General features: G+C 32.4%; 2 protein-coding genes across 3 annotated transcripts in view; one reads left to right on the top strand and one right to left on the bottom strand.

The window, feature by feature from the left end:
- Positions 1–5,039, top strand: part of LOC145269513 (uncharacterized) — a 100,121-nt gene extending 95,082 nt beyond the window's left edge. Inside the window, exon 5 of one of the 2 annotated variants that reach the window (XM_080125256.1) lies at positions 4,918–5,039. In XM_080125256.1, the coding sequence (XP_079981382.1) occupies positions 4,918–4,978 (61 nt within the window). In that variant the 3' untranslated portion in view covers positions 4,979–5,039. The remainder of the gene's footprint in view (positions 1–4,917) is intronic. The other variant, XM_080125255.1, reaches the window with a different exon arrangement.
- LOC145269512 (NADH dehydrogenase [ubiquinone] 1 beta subcomplex subunit 5, mitochondrial-like) overlaps positions 784–20,905 on the bottom strand; it is a 90,229-nt gene continuing 70,107 nt past the window's right edge. Inside the window, exons 5-6 of the mRNA XM_080125254.1 lie at positions 5,279–5,385; positions 784–1,092 (exon numbers count right to left, since the gene is read on the bottom strand). Of these exons, the coding sequence (XP_079981380.1) occupies positions 951–1,092; positions 5,279–5,385 (249 nt within the window). The 3' untranslated portion in view covers positions 784–950. The remainder of the gene's footprint in view (positions 1,093–5,278; positions 5,386–20,905) is intronic.

Below are 20,905 nucleotides of genomic sequence, written 5' to 3'. Positions count from 1 at the left end.
GAGTGAGAGACAAGTATCAGATGCACCAGCCCAAATGTGACAACAGTACTCCATACATGGGCGATGGTGACCTTATAGAAGTACAAGATACTTTCAGGCGTAAGTAGTTTTCTAGCATGGTAGAGAGAGCCCACCTTCTTCGCAGCAGCCTTGGCAATGCTCTCAATGTATCTATTCCAGTTCATGTTCCTTGTAAACATTAGCCTGAGGAGTTTAAAGGAAGTACTTTCAGGTAATTTGGCCATTGTTATTGGTGGCAGAGAAGGTTTCTTGTAATTATTGAAGGAAACAAGCTTAGTCTTGGCAGCATTGAATGTGACCCTCCATTTTTGTCCCCATTCCACTACAGATTGGAGGTCATCACTTTAACGTTTTGTATCCATCTCGTTAAGCAGTGTCCAAAGTATCCCTCAGGTCTGCAGTGGAGTACATCTCACTCAGGAAACAGTTTGTGAGGATGTGTAAGATAGTCTACACGTCGGCACCGCAGATACACCAAACATCCTATAGTCTTACTTGTGCAGATTCTCCAGTAATTTGGCAACCTTTTCTCAGGCCCGATTAAGTGTTGCCCACTTTTTCAAGAGGAATTCAGAGCCTGCCAGGAGGTCTTCTACCGGTGCTGAAAGGGCTTCATCGTTTTCGTCTTCAACAGATTCATTTCAACAATGCAGTTTAAGCAGTAACAATATGCATAAAATAAATTATAATGGTTTAAAATGACCGTAATACAAACCCTAGCAAAGACCTGATACCTTGTGAAAAAAAAAAAACGAAACACAATTTGAGAAGAAATTTCTTTATGCAATTATTGCTGCTTTACAAAATCATCGCACAAGACGGAGTTTGCAGACTCCATTCGAAGATGATGGGTAGGGGAGAAGCGCACGTCTGTCGGTGCATCATCTAAGTATAATTAAAAAAATAAACTACTAGACAAAAGATGACGATTAAGACAAGCCTATATCTGTGCTGACATTATCTTTGTACTCCTTGCCCTTGTCGATGATACTCTTGTTTACAGGGACGTAGTACCAACCCATATAGTCTTGATTGTGACGCATCATGTCTTTGACACGCTCTTCCAGTATTCTGCAGAGATAAAAAAAAAAAAAAGACTTGTAAAAGTAAAGAAAAATTACAAAGAGAAAATGTAAAAAAAAAAGACAATGGTAAAAAAATACAAAAAGAAAACGTGTGTAAAAAAAAAAAAAGAAAACGTGTATTAAAAAAAATACAAAAAGAAAACGTGTAAAAAAAATACAGAAAAAAAACGTGTAAAAAATACAAAACGAAAAAAAATACAAAACGAAAAAAAATACAAAACGAAAAATTACAAAAAGAAAAAATACAAAAAGAAAACAAAAAAATACAAAAAAGAAAACAAAAAACACAAAAAGAAAACAAAAAACACAAAAAGGTTTTCTTTTTGTATATTTTTTTGTATTTCTTTTGTATTTAAATATTTTTTGTATTTCTTTTTGTATTTAAATACAAAAAAAAATGAAAAGAAAAAAGAAAATGAAAAGAGAAAAGAAAATGAAAAGAGAAAAGAAAATGAAAAGAGAAAGAAAATGAAAAGAGAAAGAAAATGAAAAAAAGAAAATGAAAAGAGAAAAGAAAATGAAAAGAAAAAGAAAAATGAAAAGAAAAAGAAAAAAAATAAAAAGAAAAAAGAAAAAAAAAAGAAAATGAAAAGGAAGAAAATGAAAAGAAAAAGAAAAAGAAAAAAGAAAATGAAAAGAAAAAAGAAAATGAAAAGAGAAAAGAAAATGAAAAGAGAAAAGAAAATGAAAAGAAAAAGAAAAATGAAAAGAAAAAGAAAAAAAAGAAAAAGAAAATGAAAAGAAAAAAGAAAATGAAAAGAAAAAAGAAAATGAAAAGAAAAAAGAAAATGAAAAGAAAAAAGAAAATGAAAAGGAAAAGAAAAAAGAAAATGAAAAGGAAAAGAAAAAAGAAAATGAAAAGAAAAAGAAAATGAAAAGAAAAAGAAAAAAGAAAATGAAAAGAAAAAGAAAAAAGAAAATGAAAAGAAAAAGAAAAAAGAAAATGAAAAGAAAAAGAAAAAAGAAAATGAAAAGAAAAAGAAAAAAGAAAATGAAAAGAAAAAGAAAAAAGAAAATGAAAAGAAAAAGAAAAAAGAAAATGAAAAGAAAAAGAAAATGAAAAGAAAAAGAAAAAAGAAAATGAAAAGAAAGGAAGAAAAAAGAAAAAGAAAAAAGAAAATGAAAAGAAAAAGAAAATGAAAAGAAAAAGAAAAAAGAAAATGAAAAGAAAGGAAGAAAAAAGAAAATGAAAAGAAAGGAAGAAAAAAGAAAATGAAAAGAAAAAGAAAATGAAAAGAAAAAGAAAATGAAAAGAAAAAGAAAAAAGAAAATGAAAAGAAAGGAAGAAAAAAGAAAATGAAAAGAAAGGAAGAAAAAAGAAAATGAAAAGAAAGGAAGAAAAAAGAAAATGAAAAGAAAGGAAGAAAAAAAGATAAAAGAAAAAGGGTGGTTGTATGGTGAAGAGATTCCAGGAGATTGAAAAGAGATGCAATCAAAGCTGGCCATCCAGAGATGAGGCAGTCAGTCGGAGTTGAGCATTTGAGGAGACAGTTGAATTTTCTGAGGTCCGTTGGACAGTTAAATTAGCAAGCTTCTATGAGCAAACTGAAATTTGAAATTACCATTAAATATGCAATTTATTGAAACTCCAATATGCAACATTTCCAAAATATTTAGCATGGGAAAAGTATTCCCGAAATGTAAGCTTATTTGGGATGAATGTACAACGGCACACAAAAAAAAAAATCATTTGATTATTACAAGATTTGCGTGGAGATGTCAGACCATTTGGGGATGTAGTAATATTACTAGCAGGAAATTTCAGGCAAGCATTATCTGTAATTTCCTGTAATTTCTCAATCAACACCAGCAGATGAAATAAATACTTGCCTTAAATACTTTTTAGCGACATGTGAAGACATTAAACTTGAGTACTAATTCAGTTGCCTTTTTAGGAGTTCGATTTTCTTCACATTAAAAACCGATCTTGTATCTAGCTATGCTTACTATTTTTTCGTATAGCTATTTTTTTTTTTCATGATTTGGGTTCATATGCATCTCTTGTCTCTATCACAATCATCTTTATGTTTTTTGGGGTTTTTTAACGAATCACATCAAATGGTTTGTTCTCGTGGTCGCCACCAATTTGTTGTCTTGCTACCTCAGTGTAATAAAACTTCCAATTCCAGTAGTTTCTTATCAAGAACTCTTCTGCTGTCTGTTTCCCTCCTACCTATACTCTTGGTCTTTTCATTAGGCATTTCCTGGCTTTGTCAACCATCATTTTCTCTTTTTAGCTTCTTACATCAAGTGGCTTGATGCCTTGTCTGGAGTGACTTTCATAAAAAAAAAAAAAGGAACTTACATCTGGAATCGTTATATAATAGGAAATTTTTTTTTTTTTTTTTTTTCAATTTTCTTACCAGTTTGTTCAACCTGGGGATGGGGCACCCTACTGGATGCCAGACATTCACCTGCTACCTTATATATTCTAACCGAGAGATCTTTTTAAGATTCTGACCGTCTCTTTAAGTGCAATTGTTTGAATCACTCTTGCACATAGTTCATTGGGTATATTTACCAGGTAGTTTTGGAAATTCTTTTTCATGAGTTCAGTTGCTCCTATAATTACTGGAATGATTGCCTGTGTACGTCCAGTTATAAGTTTTAAAAAATACAAAACAAACAACTACAAAGTTAGTATATTCTGGATCGGCATTGCCCTGGATGAATAATATCTAAAATTTATAAAAAATTATTTATTCTTTCAGAGTGTCAACTAGGTCACATTTTGTTGATTTTTTTTCATACATTTTCCATATTATGATACACTAATTTGAAAAGAAAAGGCTGTTAGATCATAGCATGGTTAAAAGTTAAATTAGTTATCTATCTAGTGATATTGTTAACATAGTTTATACTGGAAATTATTTAATGTTTAGAAAATGAATTGGTCTGGAATGTAAAAATGGGTTCTAGCTGAGGATGTTTACATAACTTAGCTGTTACAAATAAACAAAATGACCTTCAACAGTTGCATATGTGACAGAGGGCACACATTAGGAGACATGCTTTTGATGATGATGTAACAGAACTGACAGGTCAAGAAGATTAGATTGAGGATTTTGAGTTTGGTCACAAAAGTGAACAGACGTGCTCCAAAGCCAGGAAGTGGGACTGGAAGGAACAAGCATGCGGAGACGTAATGAAGTGAAGGCCATTGAGACAGCTGAAATAAATTTATATTTTAAAATATAAAGTGTTGTCCTGTGGTTTCACAAAAGAAAAACCAGCTGTCTCAATCGGTTATGGTGTTGGTCGTTGCAGGTTTCATCACAGAGCCCAGCAGTGAAGACAGAAGATCTCCTGGATAAAGAAAAGGTGTAAAGCATATATCCTTCTTATAAAATGATACCTTTATGTAAATACGAACTGTAATATGTCCCTGTGTGATACCCCGCTGTATAGCACAGTCTAGACGTCGATTTTATATGTGGCTATACAACATGATTCTGCAACGTAACATTCCTTGATGAATTTGTTAAAGGCGACTTTTTTCTGTGTCTTTTTTTTTGTTTTTTTTTTTTTTAATTTTCTTCCTTTGAAGATTGTAATGCTGGGTATGGGGCAGCCAAACCAGCTGCCAACATTCCCCTGCTTTTTATTATCCTCGTTGTTCCCTTAAGTGCAATTGTCTGGATTTCTCTTGTATTTGGTTCACCAGGAATATTAGTTAGGTAGGACTTCAGGTTCTTCTTCATAAGCCCTGTAGCACCTATAATAACTAGTATGATATATATCTCCCTAAGATTCCAGTTTCTTTTCATATCATACATGAGACCTTGATATTTGGTCTGTTTCTCTCTTTCAGCTCTGTTCAGACCGCCATCATTAGAGACACTCACTTCAACCAAGGTTGCAACTCTCTCTGACTTATTCCATATAACTATGTCAGGTTTCACAGCAGCATTTTCAAGGTAGGTGGCTGTAGGGATTACATGGTCATAATGTATGGTATATAAGTTATTTCCAACTGTTGTGCGTGTGTTCAGAGACAAATGGGTTGGACAAAGCATAAAGAGGTGGTTAGGTAGAGGGAGAGGGTAAGGGGAAGAAAGAAAGACAGATGGATAGAGATAAGTTACACTTATGCCCCAGGCAATGTCAGGTAGCTGTGCTAGTCTCTATATCCATAAAACATTTAATGTTGCGAAAGAAATGCTTGCACTTACTTCTGTTTTCTTTTTTCATTTTCAGTGTAGAGAACGTGCATTTTCTTCTCGTACGACTTTTGCAGCGGTTCATAATATCTCCTGTTGATGAACTGCGTGATGGGGGACTGGAAAAACAAAAACATCATAAACATTACGTTTCTCATTTTTTGTGATGAGGATTCGTTATGATTAGAACTAGGACAACAGCATATTCTTTTCATTGTTTTTACTCTCGAGTATATATCCGACACAGTTAATCAACCAAGACCCATATCACTCTATATAAAAGACATAAGATATCAATAGATATATACTCAAGAGTCCAAATAATGAAAAGAATATGCTGTTGTCCTAGCCCTAGTTATCATATTATTTGGATTCTTCGGAATACTATCCTCATCTTCAGTGTAATTTTCACAACGAGAATATCACTTTTACACGGACACAGTGGTTAGAGTGCTTGGAAAAAAAAAAAAAAATCAGTTATAAAAGTGATATTCTTCTGAACGTTGAAGGTTCAATCCTCAGTGTGGGTGACCGAAAAATACAATTGTGAAATACTTAGAACCTTTATCTAGTCATGGCTGACAGAAGAGAGCATGCTACCCCTGTGTGAAATAAATAAAGGGCTCCGTTCGAAATTCCGTCCAAATCCCCCCCCTCCCCGAGTTCAACAGAAACATTCCCAATTTTGACGAAATACACCTGAAGAAGGTCGCAGGTTACATCAACCGAACCGTTGTGAAAATGCTACTAAAGAATCCAAATGATATGAGGTCAAAGGTAAATTACTTACAACAAATCATATAAGTGGAGGCGGACCTGAACGAGACTCCCCACCCCCTATAATTTTAACTGGTATTCTGCAGTTGGTATTTTTTTTTTACAACCTAACCCAGTGTTGCAATATTTGGGACCTGTTAAGGGGGTATGATCCCACACAGTCGGACGATACTATTTATAAAGGATGCTGCTAAGAACTGACGAATCAAATAAATTCACGTTCTGCTACCAACCAATCAGAAACCAGAATTGCTTCATAAATATTAAACCTTTTCTGGAGCAATTTCACATGTTCTTTTCCCGGGTTTCGACACGGTAAGAATATTTTGTTCTGTGGAACTGTCTACTACAAATAAGTCACCTCCCAGGACTTGTGTGTAACACGAACCATCTGAAACTGTTCTGAAACTCAAAATGGCTTACACTTCTAGACCCAGCATAGTATAAAAAAACCCAACCTCTCCATATTAAGCACGGCTTTTGGAATAAACACCCCCAACCTCCAAAACTATATTATATATGTTGTTTCACGTTTTTGGCCAATTATTCCTCTGGCCTTCGTCAGGCGCAGTGGATAGAGACATTGAATCTCTATGGTTCCAGGTGAGAATTGTCTGAAGAAGACTTTGCCTGGGCATAAAGTTATGCTTAAATATGATATTTTAATTTGTCCAGATTTCGTATATGTTATAGAGTCGTGATTTCAAAAGTAAAAAAAGTTTTTGGGTGTCATCAGCTAACATACTATAAAAATTATAAGAGAGGATTCTCGTTCAGGTCCGCCTAAGTTGATACAAGATAAAGATGGAAATACTGTACTGACATGCAGAAGTTTAAGTGTAACGTGAACCGACATCTTGCTGCGCAACTCCCCACATAGTACCCCTATAATGTCTCTGATAGTAGCCCCCTACATCAAAGTGGCAATGTGCCTTGTTTGGGGTGAAAATGTAATAAAAAAATAAAATAAAAAAATAAGTAAATCGGAAGAAAAAAAAAATGTACTTTTTAATTCTAATCGTCCAGAAGAATGACAACGAATCTAATTATGTTATACAAATTATTACAGATGCCGAAACAATAACTAAATCCTCCAGATCATTTATCTGTGGACACATGATATGGCCATTAAAAAAAAAAAAATCTGAAGAAAGAATGTAAGGTAGGCTCAGAACATACTGTCACCGATTGGAGAAACTAAGACTCTCCCTTTTCCCCCACAAAAAAAAAAAGAAAAAAATTAGATTTTAATCACGCAAAAAAGAAAATAATTATATGTCTCTTGTTTAAAACAAAAAAAATAAAACAATATTTATTAATAAAACTTATAGTAGATTGTTATATTTTATTGTTTTTACATTTTTTTTTTTTAAATTGTAATTCGTATCTCAGAAATGTTATTTTCTGTTTCTTAACATTTTGAATAATAATCACACAAGAATTATAACTTAAATCTAATATATAAAAGCTGTCTGTCTCCATATTTTCAAACTCCATCTCCTCCGAAACTAAACCTCTCAAAGATGCACGAGGGGTCTCAAATGATTGGATTTTTTATGCACCATCCTTTTATGGGTCTTTAAAACAGTTTTTAAGGGGGGTCAAAAATGGGTAAAAATTATGCACCATCCTTTTATGGGTCTTTAAAACAGTTTTTAAGGGGGGTCAAAAATGGGTAAAAATTGAAAAATCGTTAAACATTTTGTACATTCATCTTAGTTCATTTTTAATCAGTTCATATGCGTGTCACGTTGGTACAGTGGTAACATCACCAGCTTTGAATGTTACAGTTTTTCTTTCGGTTTCAATTCTGGCTGATGGCACCCAAATACTTTTTTTTTGTTTTGTTTACTTTTGAAATCACCACTAATAACATATACATAATCTGGACAAATTAAAATATCATATTTAAGCGTATTTTACGACTGGGTAAAGCCCCCTCCCCTCCACCCCACTCCCTGCTAGTATATATAAGTGACCTTGTCAGTGTCAGTTTGTGTGTGTGTGTGTGTGAAGAGCCTTTTCGAAATCCTCTCTGAATATTTAGACCATAGAGTTTAAATTTTATATTCAAGATATCCAAAAAGTCACTGAAGGGATTTGAACCTAAATACATTCTTTATTTTTGATTTTTACTTTACTTTCTGTAATTTTAACACGATCTGACTAAGACATTGGGGGGGGGGGAAGCAAAATTCAAACAATCTTTGTTTATGAAAAATAAGGTCTTTTAAATGTTGCCCAATTTCAGTTTCGCATATTTGTGCTCTTTCCAAAACATTATTCATGACAGATTGCAGAATCTCTGGATTGCGATTTAACTCCCTTATTTCCTGTTCCTGATGTTTTCCTTCAATTCTTGCAGTGACTTTTTGGACACCCTAAACCCTGGTACAGTGGTATCGTCACCAGTTTTAAACGCTACAGTTTTACTTTCAATTCTATCTGATGACACCCAAAATACTGTCTTTTTTTACTTTTGAAATCACGACTCTATAACATATACAAAATCTGGACAAATTAAAATATCACATTTAAGCATACTTTATGCCCAGGCAAAGTCGCTTTTTTGGGGGGGGGCCAAGTAAACCTCTGGCCTGCTTTGGGTAGGATTGAAACCGCTATCTTCAGACAATTCTCACCTGGAACCATAGAGATTCAACGTCTCTATCCACTGCGCCTGACGAAGGCCAGAGGAAAAATTGGCCAAAAACGTGAAACAACAACTAAAAAGATGAGGATAATAGTCTGCAATAATTAAATAATACTAATCTTAATCAATTCCAATTAAATAATACTAATCTTAATCAATTCCAATTAAATATTACTCATCCTAATCAATTCCAATTAAATAATACTAATCTTAATCAATTCCAATTAAATATTACTCATCTTAATCAATTCCAATTAAATAATACTCATCTTAATCAATTCCAATTAAATAATACTAATCTTAATCAATTCCAATTAAATAATACTCATCTTAATCAATTCCAATTAAATAATACTAATCTTAATGAATTCCAATTAAATATTACTCATCTTAATCAATTCCAATTAAATAATACTCATCTTAATCAATTCCAATTAAATAATACTCATCTTAATCAATTCCAATTAAATAATACTCATCTTAATGAATTCCAATTAAATATTACTCATCTTAATCAATTCCAATTAAATAATACTCATCTTAATCAATTCCAATTAAATAATACTCATCCTAATGAATTCCAATTAAATAATACTCATCTTAATGAATTCCAATTAAATAATACTCATCCTAATGAATTACAATTAAATAATACTCATCTTAATGAATTACAATTAAATAATACTCATCCTAATGAATTACAATTAAATAATACTCATCTTAATGAATTCCAATTAAATAATACTCATCCTAATGAATTCCAATTAAATAATACTCATCCTAATGAATTACAATTAAATAATACTCATCTTAATGAATTCCAATTAAATAATACTCATCTTAATGAATTACAATTAAATAATACTCATCTTAATGAATTACAATTAAATAATACTCATCTTAATGAATTCCAATTAAATAATACTCATCTTAATCAATTCCAATTAAATAATACTCATCTTAATCAATTTCAATTAAATAATACTCATCTTAATCAATTCCAATTAAATAATACTCATCTTAATCAATTCCAATTAAATAATACTCATCCTAATGAATTCCAATTAAATAATACTCATCTTAATGAATTCCAATTAAATAATACTCATCTTAATGAATTCCAATTAAATAATACTCATCTTAATGAATTACAATTAAATAATACTCATCTTAATGAATTTCAATTAAATAATACTCATCTTAATGAATTACAATTAAATAATACTCATCTTAATGAATTACAATTAAATAATACTCATCTTAATGAATTCCAATTAAATAATACTCATCTTAATGAATTCCAATTAAATAATACTCATCCTAATGAATTACAATTAAATAATACTCATCTTAATGAATTACAATTAAATAATACTCATCTTAATGAATTCCAATTAAATAATACTCATCTTAATGAATTCCAATTAAATAATACTCATCTTAATCAATTCCAATTAAATAATACTCATCTTAATGAATTACAATTAAATAATACTCATCTTAATGAATTACAATTTAATAATACTCATCTTAATGAATTCCAATTTAATAATACTCATCTTAATGAATTCCAATTTAATAATACTCATCTTAATGAATTCCAATTAAATAATACTCATCTTAATCAATTCCAATTAAATAATACTCATCTTAATCAATTCCAATTAAATAATACTCATCTTAATCAATTCCAATTAAATAATACTCATCTTAATGAATTACAATTAAATAATACTCATCTTAATGAATTTCAATTAAATAATACTCATCTTAATCAATTCCAATTAAATAATACTCATCTTAATCAATTCCAATTAAATAATACTCATCTTAATCAATTCCAATTAAATAATACTCATCTTAATGAATTACAATTAAATAATACTCATCTTAATGAATTCCAATAAAATAATACTCATCTTAATCAATTCCAATTAAATAATACTCATCTTAATCAATTCCAATTAAATAATACTCATCTTAATCAATTCCAATTAAATAATACTCATCTTAATCAATTCCAATTAAATAATACTCATCTTAATCAATTCCAATTAAATAATACTCATCTTAATCAATTCCAATTAAATAATACTCATCTTAATCAATTCCAATTAAATAATACTCATCTTAATCAATTCCAATTAAATAATACTCATCTTAATGAATTTCAATTAAATAATACTCATCTTAATCAATTCTAATTAAATAATACTCATCTTAATCAATTCCAATTAAATAATACTCATCTTAATCAATTCCAATTAAATAATACTCATCTTAATCAATTCCAAATAAATAATACTCATCTTAATCAATTCCAATTAAATAATACTCATCTTAATCAATTCCAATTAAATAATACTCATCTTAATCAATTCCAATTAAATAATACTCATCTTAATCAATTCCAATTAAATAATACTCATCTTAATGAATTTCAATTAAATAATACTCATCTTAATCAATTCCAATTAAATAATACTCATCTTAATCAATTCCAATTAAATAATACTCATCTTAGTCAATTCCAATTAAATAATACTCATCTTAATCAATTCCAATTAAATAATACTCATCTTAATGAATTCCAATTAAATAATACTCATCTTAATGAATTACAATTAAATAATACTCATCTTAATGAATTACAATTAAATAATACTCATCTTAATGAATTTCAATTAAATAATACTCATCTTAATGAATTCCAATTAAATAATACTCATCTTAATGAATTCCAATTAAATAATACTCATCTTAATGAATTCCAATTAAATAATACTCATCCTAATGAATTACAATTAAATAATACTCATCTTAATCAATTCCAATTAAATAATACTCATCTTAATGAATTCCAATTAAATAATACTCATCTTAATGAATTCCAATTAAATAATACTCATCTTAATCAATTCCAATTAAATAATACTCATCTTAATCAATTCCAATTAAATAATACTCATCTTAATGAATTACAATTAAATAATACTCATCTTAATGAATTACAATTAAATAATACTCATCTTAATGAATTACAATTAAATAATACTCATCTTAATGAATTCCAATTAAATAATACTCATCTTAATGAATTCCAATTAAATAATACTCATCTTAATCAATTCCAATTAAATAATACTCATCTTAATCAATTCCAATTAAATAATACTCATCTTAATGAATTACAATTAAATAATACTCATCTTAATGAATTTCAATTAAATAATACTCATCTTAATCAATTCCAATTAAATAATACTCATCTTAATCAATTCCAATTAAATAATACTCATCTTAATCAATTCCAATTAAATAATACTCATCTTAATCAATTCCAATTAAATAATACTCATCTTAATGAATTACAATTAAATAATACTCATCTTAATGAATTACAATTAAATAATACTCATCTTAATGAATTACAATTAAATAATATTCATCTTAATGAATTCCAATTAAATAATACTCATCCTAATGAATTCCAATTAAATAATACTCATCCTAATGAATTCCAATTAAATAATACTCATCCTAATGAATTCCAATTAAATAATACTCATCTTAATGAATTCCAATTAAATAATACTCATCTTAATGAATTACAATTAAATAATACTCATCTTAATCAATTTCAATTAAATAATACTCATCTTAATGAATTCCAATTAAATAATACTCATCTTAATGAATTACAATTAAATAATACTCATCTTAATGAATTACAATTAAATAATACTCATCTTAATGAATTACAATTAAATAATACTCATCTTAATGAATTACAATTAAATAATACTCATCTTAATGAATTTCAATTAAATAATACTCATCTTAATGAATTTCAATTAAATAATACTCATCTTAATGAATTCCAATTAAATAATACTCATCCTAATGAATTACAATTAAATAATACTCATCTTAATGAATTACAATTAAATAATACTCATCTTAATGAATTCCAATTAAATAATACTCATCTTAATGAATTCCAATTAAATAATACTCATCTTAATCAATTCCAATTAAATAATACTCATCTTAATGAATTACAATTAAATAATACTCATCTTAATGAATTACAATTAAATAATACTCATCTTAATGAATTACAATTAAATAATACTCATCTTAATGAATTCCAATTAAATAATACTCATCTTAATGAATTCCAATTAAATAATACTCATCTTAATCAATTCCAATTAAATAATACTCATCTTAATCAATTCCAATTAAATAATACTCATCTTAATGAATTACAATTAAATAATACTCATCTTAATCAATTCCAATTAAATAATACTCATCTTAATCAATTCCAATTAAATAATACTCATCTTAATCAATTCCAATTAAATAATACTCATCTTAATCAATTCCAATTAAATAATACTCATCTTAATCAATTCCAATTAAATAATACTCATCTTAATGAATTACAATTAAATAATACTCATCTTAATGAATTACAATTAAATAATACTCATCTTAATGAATTCCAATTAAATAATACTCATCCTAATGAATTCCAATTAAATAATACTCATCCTAATGAATTCCAATTAAATAATACTCATCTTAATGAATTCCAATTAAATAATACTCATCTTAATGAATTCCAATTAAATAATACTCATCTTAATGAATTACAATTAAATAATACTCATCTTAATCAATTTCAATTAAATAATACTCATCTTAATGAATTCCAATTAAATAATACTCATCTTAATGAATTACAATTAAATAATACTCATCTTAATGAATTACAATTAAATAATACTCATCTTAATGAATTACAATTAAATAATACTCATCTTAATGAATTTCAATTAAATAATACTCATCTTAATGAATTTCAATTAAATAATACTCATCTTAATGAATTTCAATTAAATAATACTCATCTTAATGAATTACAATTAAATAATACTCATCTTAATGAATTCCAATTAAATAATACTCATCTTAATGAATTACAATTAAATAATACTCATCCTAATGAATTACAATTAAATAATACTCATCTTAATGAATTACAATTAAATAATACTCATCTTAATGAATTCCAATTAAATAATACTGTTATGTAATGAATGGCTGGAACCATCATACATAACTGAAAAGAAAAAACTTTAATAAAAGATTTAAAAGAGTGGGCATCGAATAATCGATTGTCTACCTGTTGAAAAGAGGAAGGGCTTACGTCATAAACAGAGAAATCGGACGACGATTTTTTTGTTTACAAAACAAATAAACGTGACATTCCTCGTAAGCTCTGGAATTACAGATATTGGCATGAGTGGGTAATTCACGTGTCGCTCGTTGAAGACAAAATCGAATGTTCTTCTGAGGTCAAAACGTGACTTAAGAACACATGTATCAACCGATTGACAGGACGCGTGGATAGAGAAAACAAAGCGACAAAATGCCAATAAAAACGGTGAATCAGCAGAGCAGATAGATAGAGCAGAGAGAGAGAGAAACACGGCATGTGTTGTTGAAGACCGTATTGTCGAAGCGTCATTTTTCCCTCCTCAGAGCACTGTGAGAAAAACTGCTAACTGTGAACTTCAGAACCACCAAAAGAAAAAAAGACGATCTGTTTTAAATTGTAACTATATTGTAAAATATAATTTTATACAAAAACAAACACAATTGTGACTTACGTCTTTTAATGCATGTTTTTAAGTTACAGCTGATCGTTCTAAGTCGTCCACCGTTTTGTTTTCAGGTTCAACGTTGTTATGACATTTTTGACAATTGACGAGAGGCAAGATAAAGAAAAAGTGCCAGTCTAAGGTGAGATAACTCACTAGTCTTAACTCGTTGTCATCACAACCGCCTAGTAAACAAGTGAACCTGCGGACGATCGACGTAACTAAAACTGCTATGTACCGCAGCCAGGGAGTCCTACGCACTATTACGATTTCCCAACCTGGGAGCCACACCATAATACAACATAGTATTAATTGGTGCCTTGATGACCAGTTCACTCCGCAAGAGTGATAAGTAAGAACTTTTTACCAAAAACAAACTAAACAAAAAGAACTCTTACACTAAAAGAACTTGGTTACCACATACACAACAACAAAGAAGAAGAAAAAAAAAAAAACACAACGTGAATCAATCGACGAAGAGAAACGCGAACGCAGAAGCAAGAAAAAGAAGAAGAAAGAACACTGGACCTGAGGAAAAGCAAAGGTTAGTTGATTTTTTCAATATTTTTCTAAACCTCAGCTCTTAAAAAAGTTTTGTTAAAAAAAAAAAAAAAAAAAAAAAAAAAAAAAAAAAAGTTAATATATATTTCTTTTCTTTCTTCTTTCTTTCTTGTATAATTTTGAAAATAATAGTAAAAGATGGAACAGCAGTTTTTCACAGATTTCGCTCAGATCCTAGGGGCTGAACTACACAATGTAGGGAAGGCCATTTCGAACTCTCTGAGGGGGGAGGCGTTGTTATCAAAAATAAAACCATTAGACACTAGACGATCGCAGGAATACAGAAGATGGCTAAATGATATAGATAAATACACTAGAATAGTTAGCCAAACAGAGGAAGAAAAATGCCAATTAGCGTTAATTACGACGGCTGGCCAAATAGGACAGTTTGTTTCAGGACTACTAGCCAACAATGAGAGTGTGGCATGGGTAGACTTGAAGCGAGCTCTAGATAATTATTTTGGAGTCCAGGCAGATCCTACCAAGTTTGTTAGGGAGTTAGCAAATATTAAGCAGGGTAGAAGCGAAACTGTGCAGGACTACATGCAGAGGTTAGTGCACTTGGCTATAGGTTCGTATGGTAGTCTAGATACGAACAATGAAGTAATAAAAAGCCAAGTGATAGGTTTCTTCATCGAGGGGCTATATGACAGACAAGTCAAAATCGCTGTCATGAGGGAAGAACCATCGGACCTCAAGGTAGCCTATGAAAAGGCCCTAATAGAGGATCGGTGGCAAACCCGCATAAGAGGCAATGACCGAGAAGAAGAACCTATGGAAATAAATTATAGTGGGCGCCAGAGGAATATAGAAGCGATAAGGAAAAAAAGATTCCCAGAGCCAGATAGGGGGCAGAGGAATTATAGAGGATTTAATAGGGGACCCGGCTTCAAGGCAAGAGAAACAGAGCGCCCTTGGCCGGGGATTAAGTGTTACAATTGCGGCAGAAAAGGCCATATAGCCAGGAACTACACCTTCCCTAAGTCGGGAAACGAGCAGACCCCACTCGCAAGACGCCCAGCGAGAGGAAGAGGGGTGAACAGTCAAAGATCGTAGGACATATGGGCGCCGCTAATTGCATCCCTATTAAGATAGAGAAAAATAAGTTTAGGGCTTTAGTAGATACTGGCGCCGAAATTTCTGTAATAAAAAGTACTGTATTAGAAAGTCTCAGAGAGAAGCCTGAGATAAAGAAAATAGAGATGAATTTAAGGACTGCAAACGGGTCACCTCTCATAGTGCAAGGAGTGGCGCGTTTACAAATTAAAGTAGGAAGCCAGTACATTCGACATGATTTTGTAGTGACGAAAAACCTTAAAAGGAACGTCATATTGGGCCGAGACTGGCTCAAGCAAAATAGTGTTAGAATGTACTTTGATTTAGGAGCAATCCGATTAGGCAGCGAGTACATAGCGCTGCAAGAGGAGGCTTATATTTCGAGTATAGTTAGATTAAGGCACAATGTCACCCTGAAACCGCAGCATTTACATGCGTGCACAGCTCGTGCCGAAATGAGAAATGGTCAGGGTTTAGATTACGAAGTAGTGCAGATAGATAAAGGCTTCCTAAGTGATCTAAGTGGTGTATCCGTAGCGAACACGGTAGTTAAAATTAAAGGTAGGAAAAGTTTTCCTTTGCTAATTATGAATAACACGAACCAGACAGTAAAATTAAAGAAAGGTTACAAGATAGGTAGATGTAGAAGAACAGAAGTAGTAATGGCAATATCAAAGCCAAATAAACAAAAGAAGTCGGGAAACAAAAGTAACCTCAACGGCATAAAAGTGCCGGAAGAAATGAGGAAAGTTTTAAATAAAGTCCTGCAACGAAATACTGATTTATTCGTCACAGAGGATAGATATTTAGGCCGGACTGACACAGTAGAGATGAGGATCGATACAGGAAAAAACGATCCCATAAAGAAAAACCCGTATAGAACACCTCTCAAACAACGAGAAGAAGTTAATGTAGCACTAGAGGAAATGCTACAGGCAGGGGTGATAGAAAGGTCAAACAGTCCGTGGAGTTTCCCGATAGTTTTGGTAAAAAAGAAAGACGGAACAAAGAGGTTCTGTGTAGATTTTAGGGCCCTGAATAAGATAACAAAGAAGTATGCCCGAGCGCTACCAGTAATTGATGATATACTGGCCTCGCTTGGGTCAGCAAAATATTTCTCAAAGTTGGACTTGAAATCAGGGTATTGGCAGGTAAAGTTGAACGAAAAAGATAAAGAGAAAACTGCGTTCACCTGTCATAGAGGACTGTTCCAATTTAATGTAATGCCATTCGGACTTGCTAACGCTCCGGGAGTGTTTCAGGAGCTAATGTCCGTAGTGTTACAGGGACAGGAAGAATTCGTCGTGCCTTATTTGGAAGATATTTTGATATTCTCCAAAACAAAGGAGGAACATGTTAGGCATATAGAAAAGGTGTTAGGTAGTTTACGTAGGCATAATTTAAGGTTAAAGGCGGCGAAGTGTGAGTTTTTCGGCAAGGAAGTGCAATATCTGGGATTCCGAGTAAGTGAGAAAGGTATCCAGCCGGAGGGGGACAAGGTTAAAGCAATTCAGGCAATTGCGACCCCAACCACTGTGAAGCAGGTTAGATCCTTTATAGGCATGACATCCTATTACAGGCGATTTATCAAGGATTTTTCTGTAATCGCCGAACCGTTAATTCGGTTAACTAGGAAGCATGCACGTTTCTGTTGGGACGATGCGTGTCAGTCTGCTTTTAATCGATTGAAATCGAAGCTTGCAGAGATGGTGATGCTGGCATACCCGGACACTAACAAAGGATACAGGTTATACACGGATGCCTCCGATTATGCGATCGGAGCAACCTTGTCTCAAATGGTCTACGACCCGGAGGAGGGTCGGGAGATAGAGAAACCCATTTATTTTCTATCTCATAAGTTGTCTGATACCTAGACTAGATGGTCAACAATAGAGAAAGAAGCATATGCGATTCACTATGCCTTAAACAAGTTGAATCACTACTTGCATAGTGCTACGTTCACCATCTACACGGATCACAGACCATTGGAGTACTTGCTGAAATCTCCGATACAGAATAGGAAGATACAGACGTGGGCATTAAGTATGGCTGGCTATGATTGCACCATACAGTACCTAAAAGGAAAAGATAACGTCTGTGCGGATCTCTTATCCCGTGCGGTAAATGCGAGTCGGGATGAAGACGATCCTCCAGTAGAAATAGATGATAGGAATTACACGGTGAGTGCGATAAACTCGAATCGTTTTGAACCAAGAGAGTTTGTATCGCATAAGGATGACGAAGGCTCACCGGTAGTAAGCGAGCGTCCTACACTATCAGGTTTGGATATGTGTAAAGAACAAGACGCCGATAGTCAGATCGTCGAATTAAAGAAACGGATGAGGAGCGGTAAAACGTCCAAGATGGAAGAAAAAAAGTACATCATAATGGACGATATCGTATATTATTTATCGACACCCGACGACGATCCTGTAATTAGATTATATATTCCGTCACATTTGAGGATGAAGGTATTGAAACAATACCATGATGAGAATGGTCATATGGGTGTGGAGAAAACGTTCCACTCCATTAAACAGAAGTATTTCTGGCCTGGATTGTTCAAGAAGGTAAACGAACACATAGGGAAGTGCGTCCCATGCCAGACCAGAAATTTGAGGAAGCAACAACCTCAAATGCAGGAGACCGACATGCCTTCTTTTCCTTTTGCTAAGATTGCATTGGATATTTCCGGACCCTATCCGAGGACTTTGTCAGGCAATCAATACATAGTCACGTTCATCGACATGTATAGTGGTTGGCCTGAGGCTTTCGCTGTACCTAATAAAAAGGCAGAGACAGTGGTGCATCTCTTAATTGAGGAAATATTTCCCAGATTTGGTGCACCATTGCAGTTACTTACGGATAACGGACCGGAGAACGTCAATGGGATCATGAAAAGGGCTTTAGAAGAGCTTAATGTTGATCACGTGACCACCTCATTTTACCACCCGCAAAGTAACGGGAAAATAGAAAGATTCCATAGGACGATGCATGACGTACTAGCAAAGAAAATAGGGGACAATGACCGTTCATGGGACATGTACTTGAACCAGATGCTGGCTGCTGTAAGGTTTCATGTCAGCGAAACAACAAAGTACTCCCCCTATTATTTGCTCTATAATAGAGACGTTGTCTTGCCGTTAGACAACATACTGAGGCCGCGTAGAATTTACTACGGGGAAGAGGATCATGAGATCGCTCTGCAGGACATGCATCGGACCTTTACATTAGTCAGGAACAATGTAAAGAGAGCTAGGAAGAAAATGATAGATAGGGCCAACGAGAAAACAAAAGCAGTCGATTTTCAAGTTGGCGACTTAGTTTATTATAAAAATAATAGAAAAAAGGGAAAGCTAGACGTAAGATGGTCTCCATATTACGTAATAATAGAGAAGACGGGGCCAGTCTCGTATAGAATTAGAAGTCAACTGACGGGGGCAGTAACAAAAGCCCATGGGGAACACCTTCGGAAAGCAGAACTGGAGGAATGGGATATCCCCAACAAGCAAGAGGGCTGTAGAAAAACAACCCTGTCAGCACCGGTAGAGGATAGTAGTTCAGATCAAGAATCCTCTAGTGGGGAGGAAGAAAATTATCCCCAACAGAGCAATCGCCATCAACGAGAATCCCCAAGTCAGGAAAACAGGGTCCCGTTGATGGAACGGAAAATAATCACGCGTAGCATGACGGCTGAAAGGGCTAAAGAAGTTGATGAAATATGGAAGGAAGATATATATAACTTAGTGCCCAGGTCGTGCAGAGTTGATTATGATAGTAGGGATCAGCCAACCGTAGCTAGGGCTAGCACGGGGGTTGGGAACTCAGGTTATAATCGAACTGCGGGTCGGGAGCGCGGAACAGGATGTTTGGATTGGTTAAGAAAATTACTCTGTTGATGTTAGGCAACATCCTTATCATAGGGAGTTCGGAGTTGCCACCAATATTTAGGATCCTGGCGTTCTGGTCGAAATTTTTGTACTATATGCTGCCCACATTTTAAACAAGTCATTAAAATGTAAGACTCGTATTTAGTTAATTAGTAATATTAATTAAAGAGCCGAGGTAGTGGAGAATATTGGACAAATCGACCACTTCGGTAAAATTGGTAAATTTGCAGCGTATATTTTGCTGTTAAGTGCGGCCGATGCACTTATACCGAAGAAGACCTTATGCTTTTCTTGTTGATGTTTATTTTTATTTTTTTTTTTTTTTCTAAGTTAAACGGAAAAAAAAAAAATACAGTAAAAGAGATGAAAAAAAATTTTGACATTAAAAAAAAACATTATTGGAAATGTCGATGGACCGATAGACGATTGAAAAAAAAAAAAAAAAAAAAAAAAAAATGGTTAATGGAGGGGTGTTATGTAATGAATGGCTGGAACCATCATACATAACTGAAAAGAAAAAACTTTAATAAAAGATTTAAAAGAGTGGGCATCGAATAATCGATTGTCTACCTGTTGAAAAGAGGAAGGGCTTACGTCATAAACAGAGAAATCGGACGACGATTTTTTTGTTTACAAAACAAATAAACGTGACATTCCTCGTAAGCTCTGGAATTACAGATATTGGCATGAGTGGGTAATTCACGTGTCGCTCGTTGAAGACAAAATCGAATGTTCTTCTGAGGTCAAAACGTGACTTAAGAACACATGTATCAACCGATTGACAGGACGCGTGGATAGAGAAAACAAAGCGACAAAATGCCAATAAAAACGGTGAATCAGCAGAGCAGATAGATAGAGCAGAGAGAGAGAGAAACACGGCATGTGTTGTTGAAGACCGTATTGTCGAAGCGTCATTTTTCCCTCCTCAGAGCACTGTGAGAAAAACTGCTAACTGTGAACTTCAGAACCACCAAAAGAAAAAAAGACGATCTGTTTTAAATTGTAACTATATTGTAAAATATAATTTTAT

This window comes from Euprymna scolopes, chromosome 45 (genome assembly GCF_053919585.1).
Source record: "Euprymna scolopes isolate OS-2025 chromosome 45, ASM5391958v1, whole genome shotgun sequence".
Taxonomy (NCBI): Eukaryota; Metazoa; Mollusca; class Cephalopoda; order Sepiida; family Sepiolidae; genus Euprymna; species Euprymna scolopes.
This window is presented reverse-complemented; position numbering and strand designations above follow the sequence as displayed.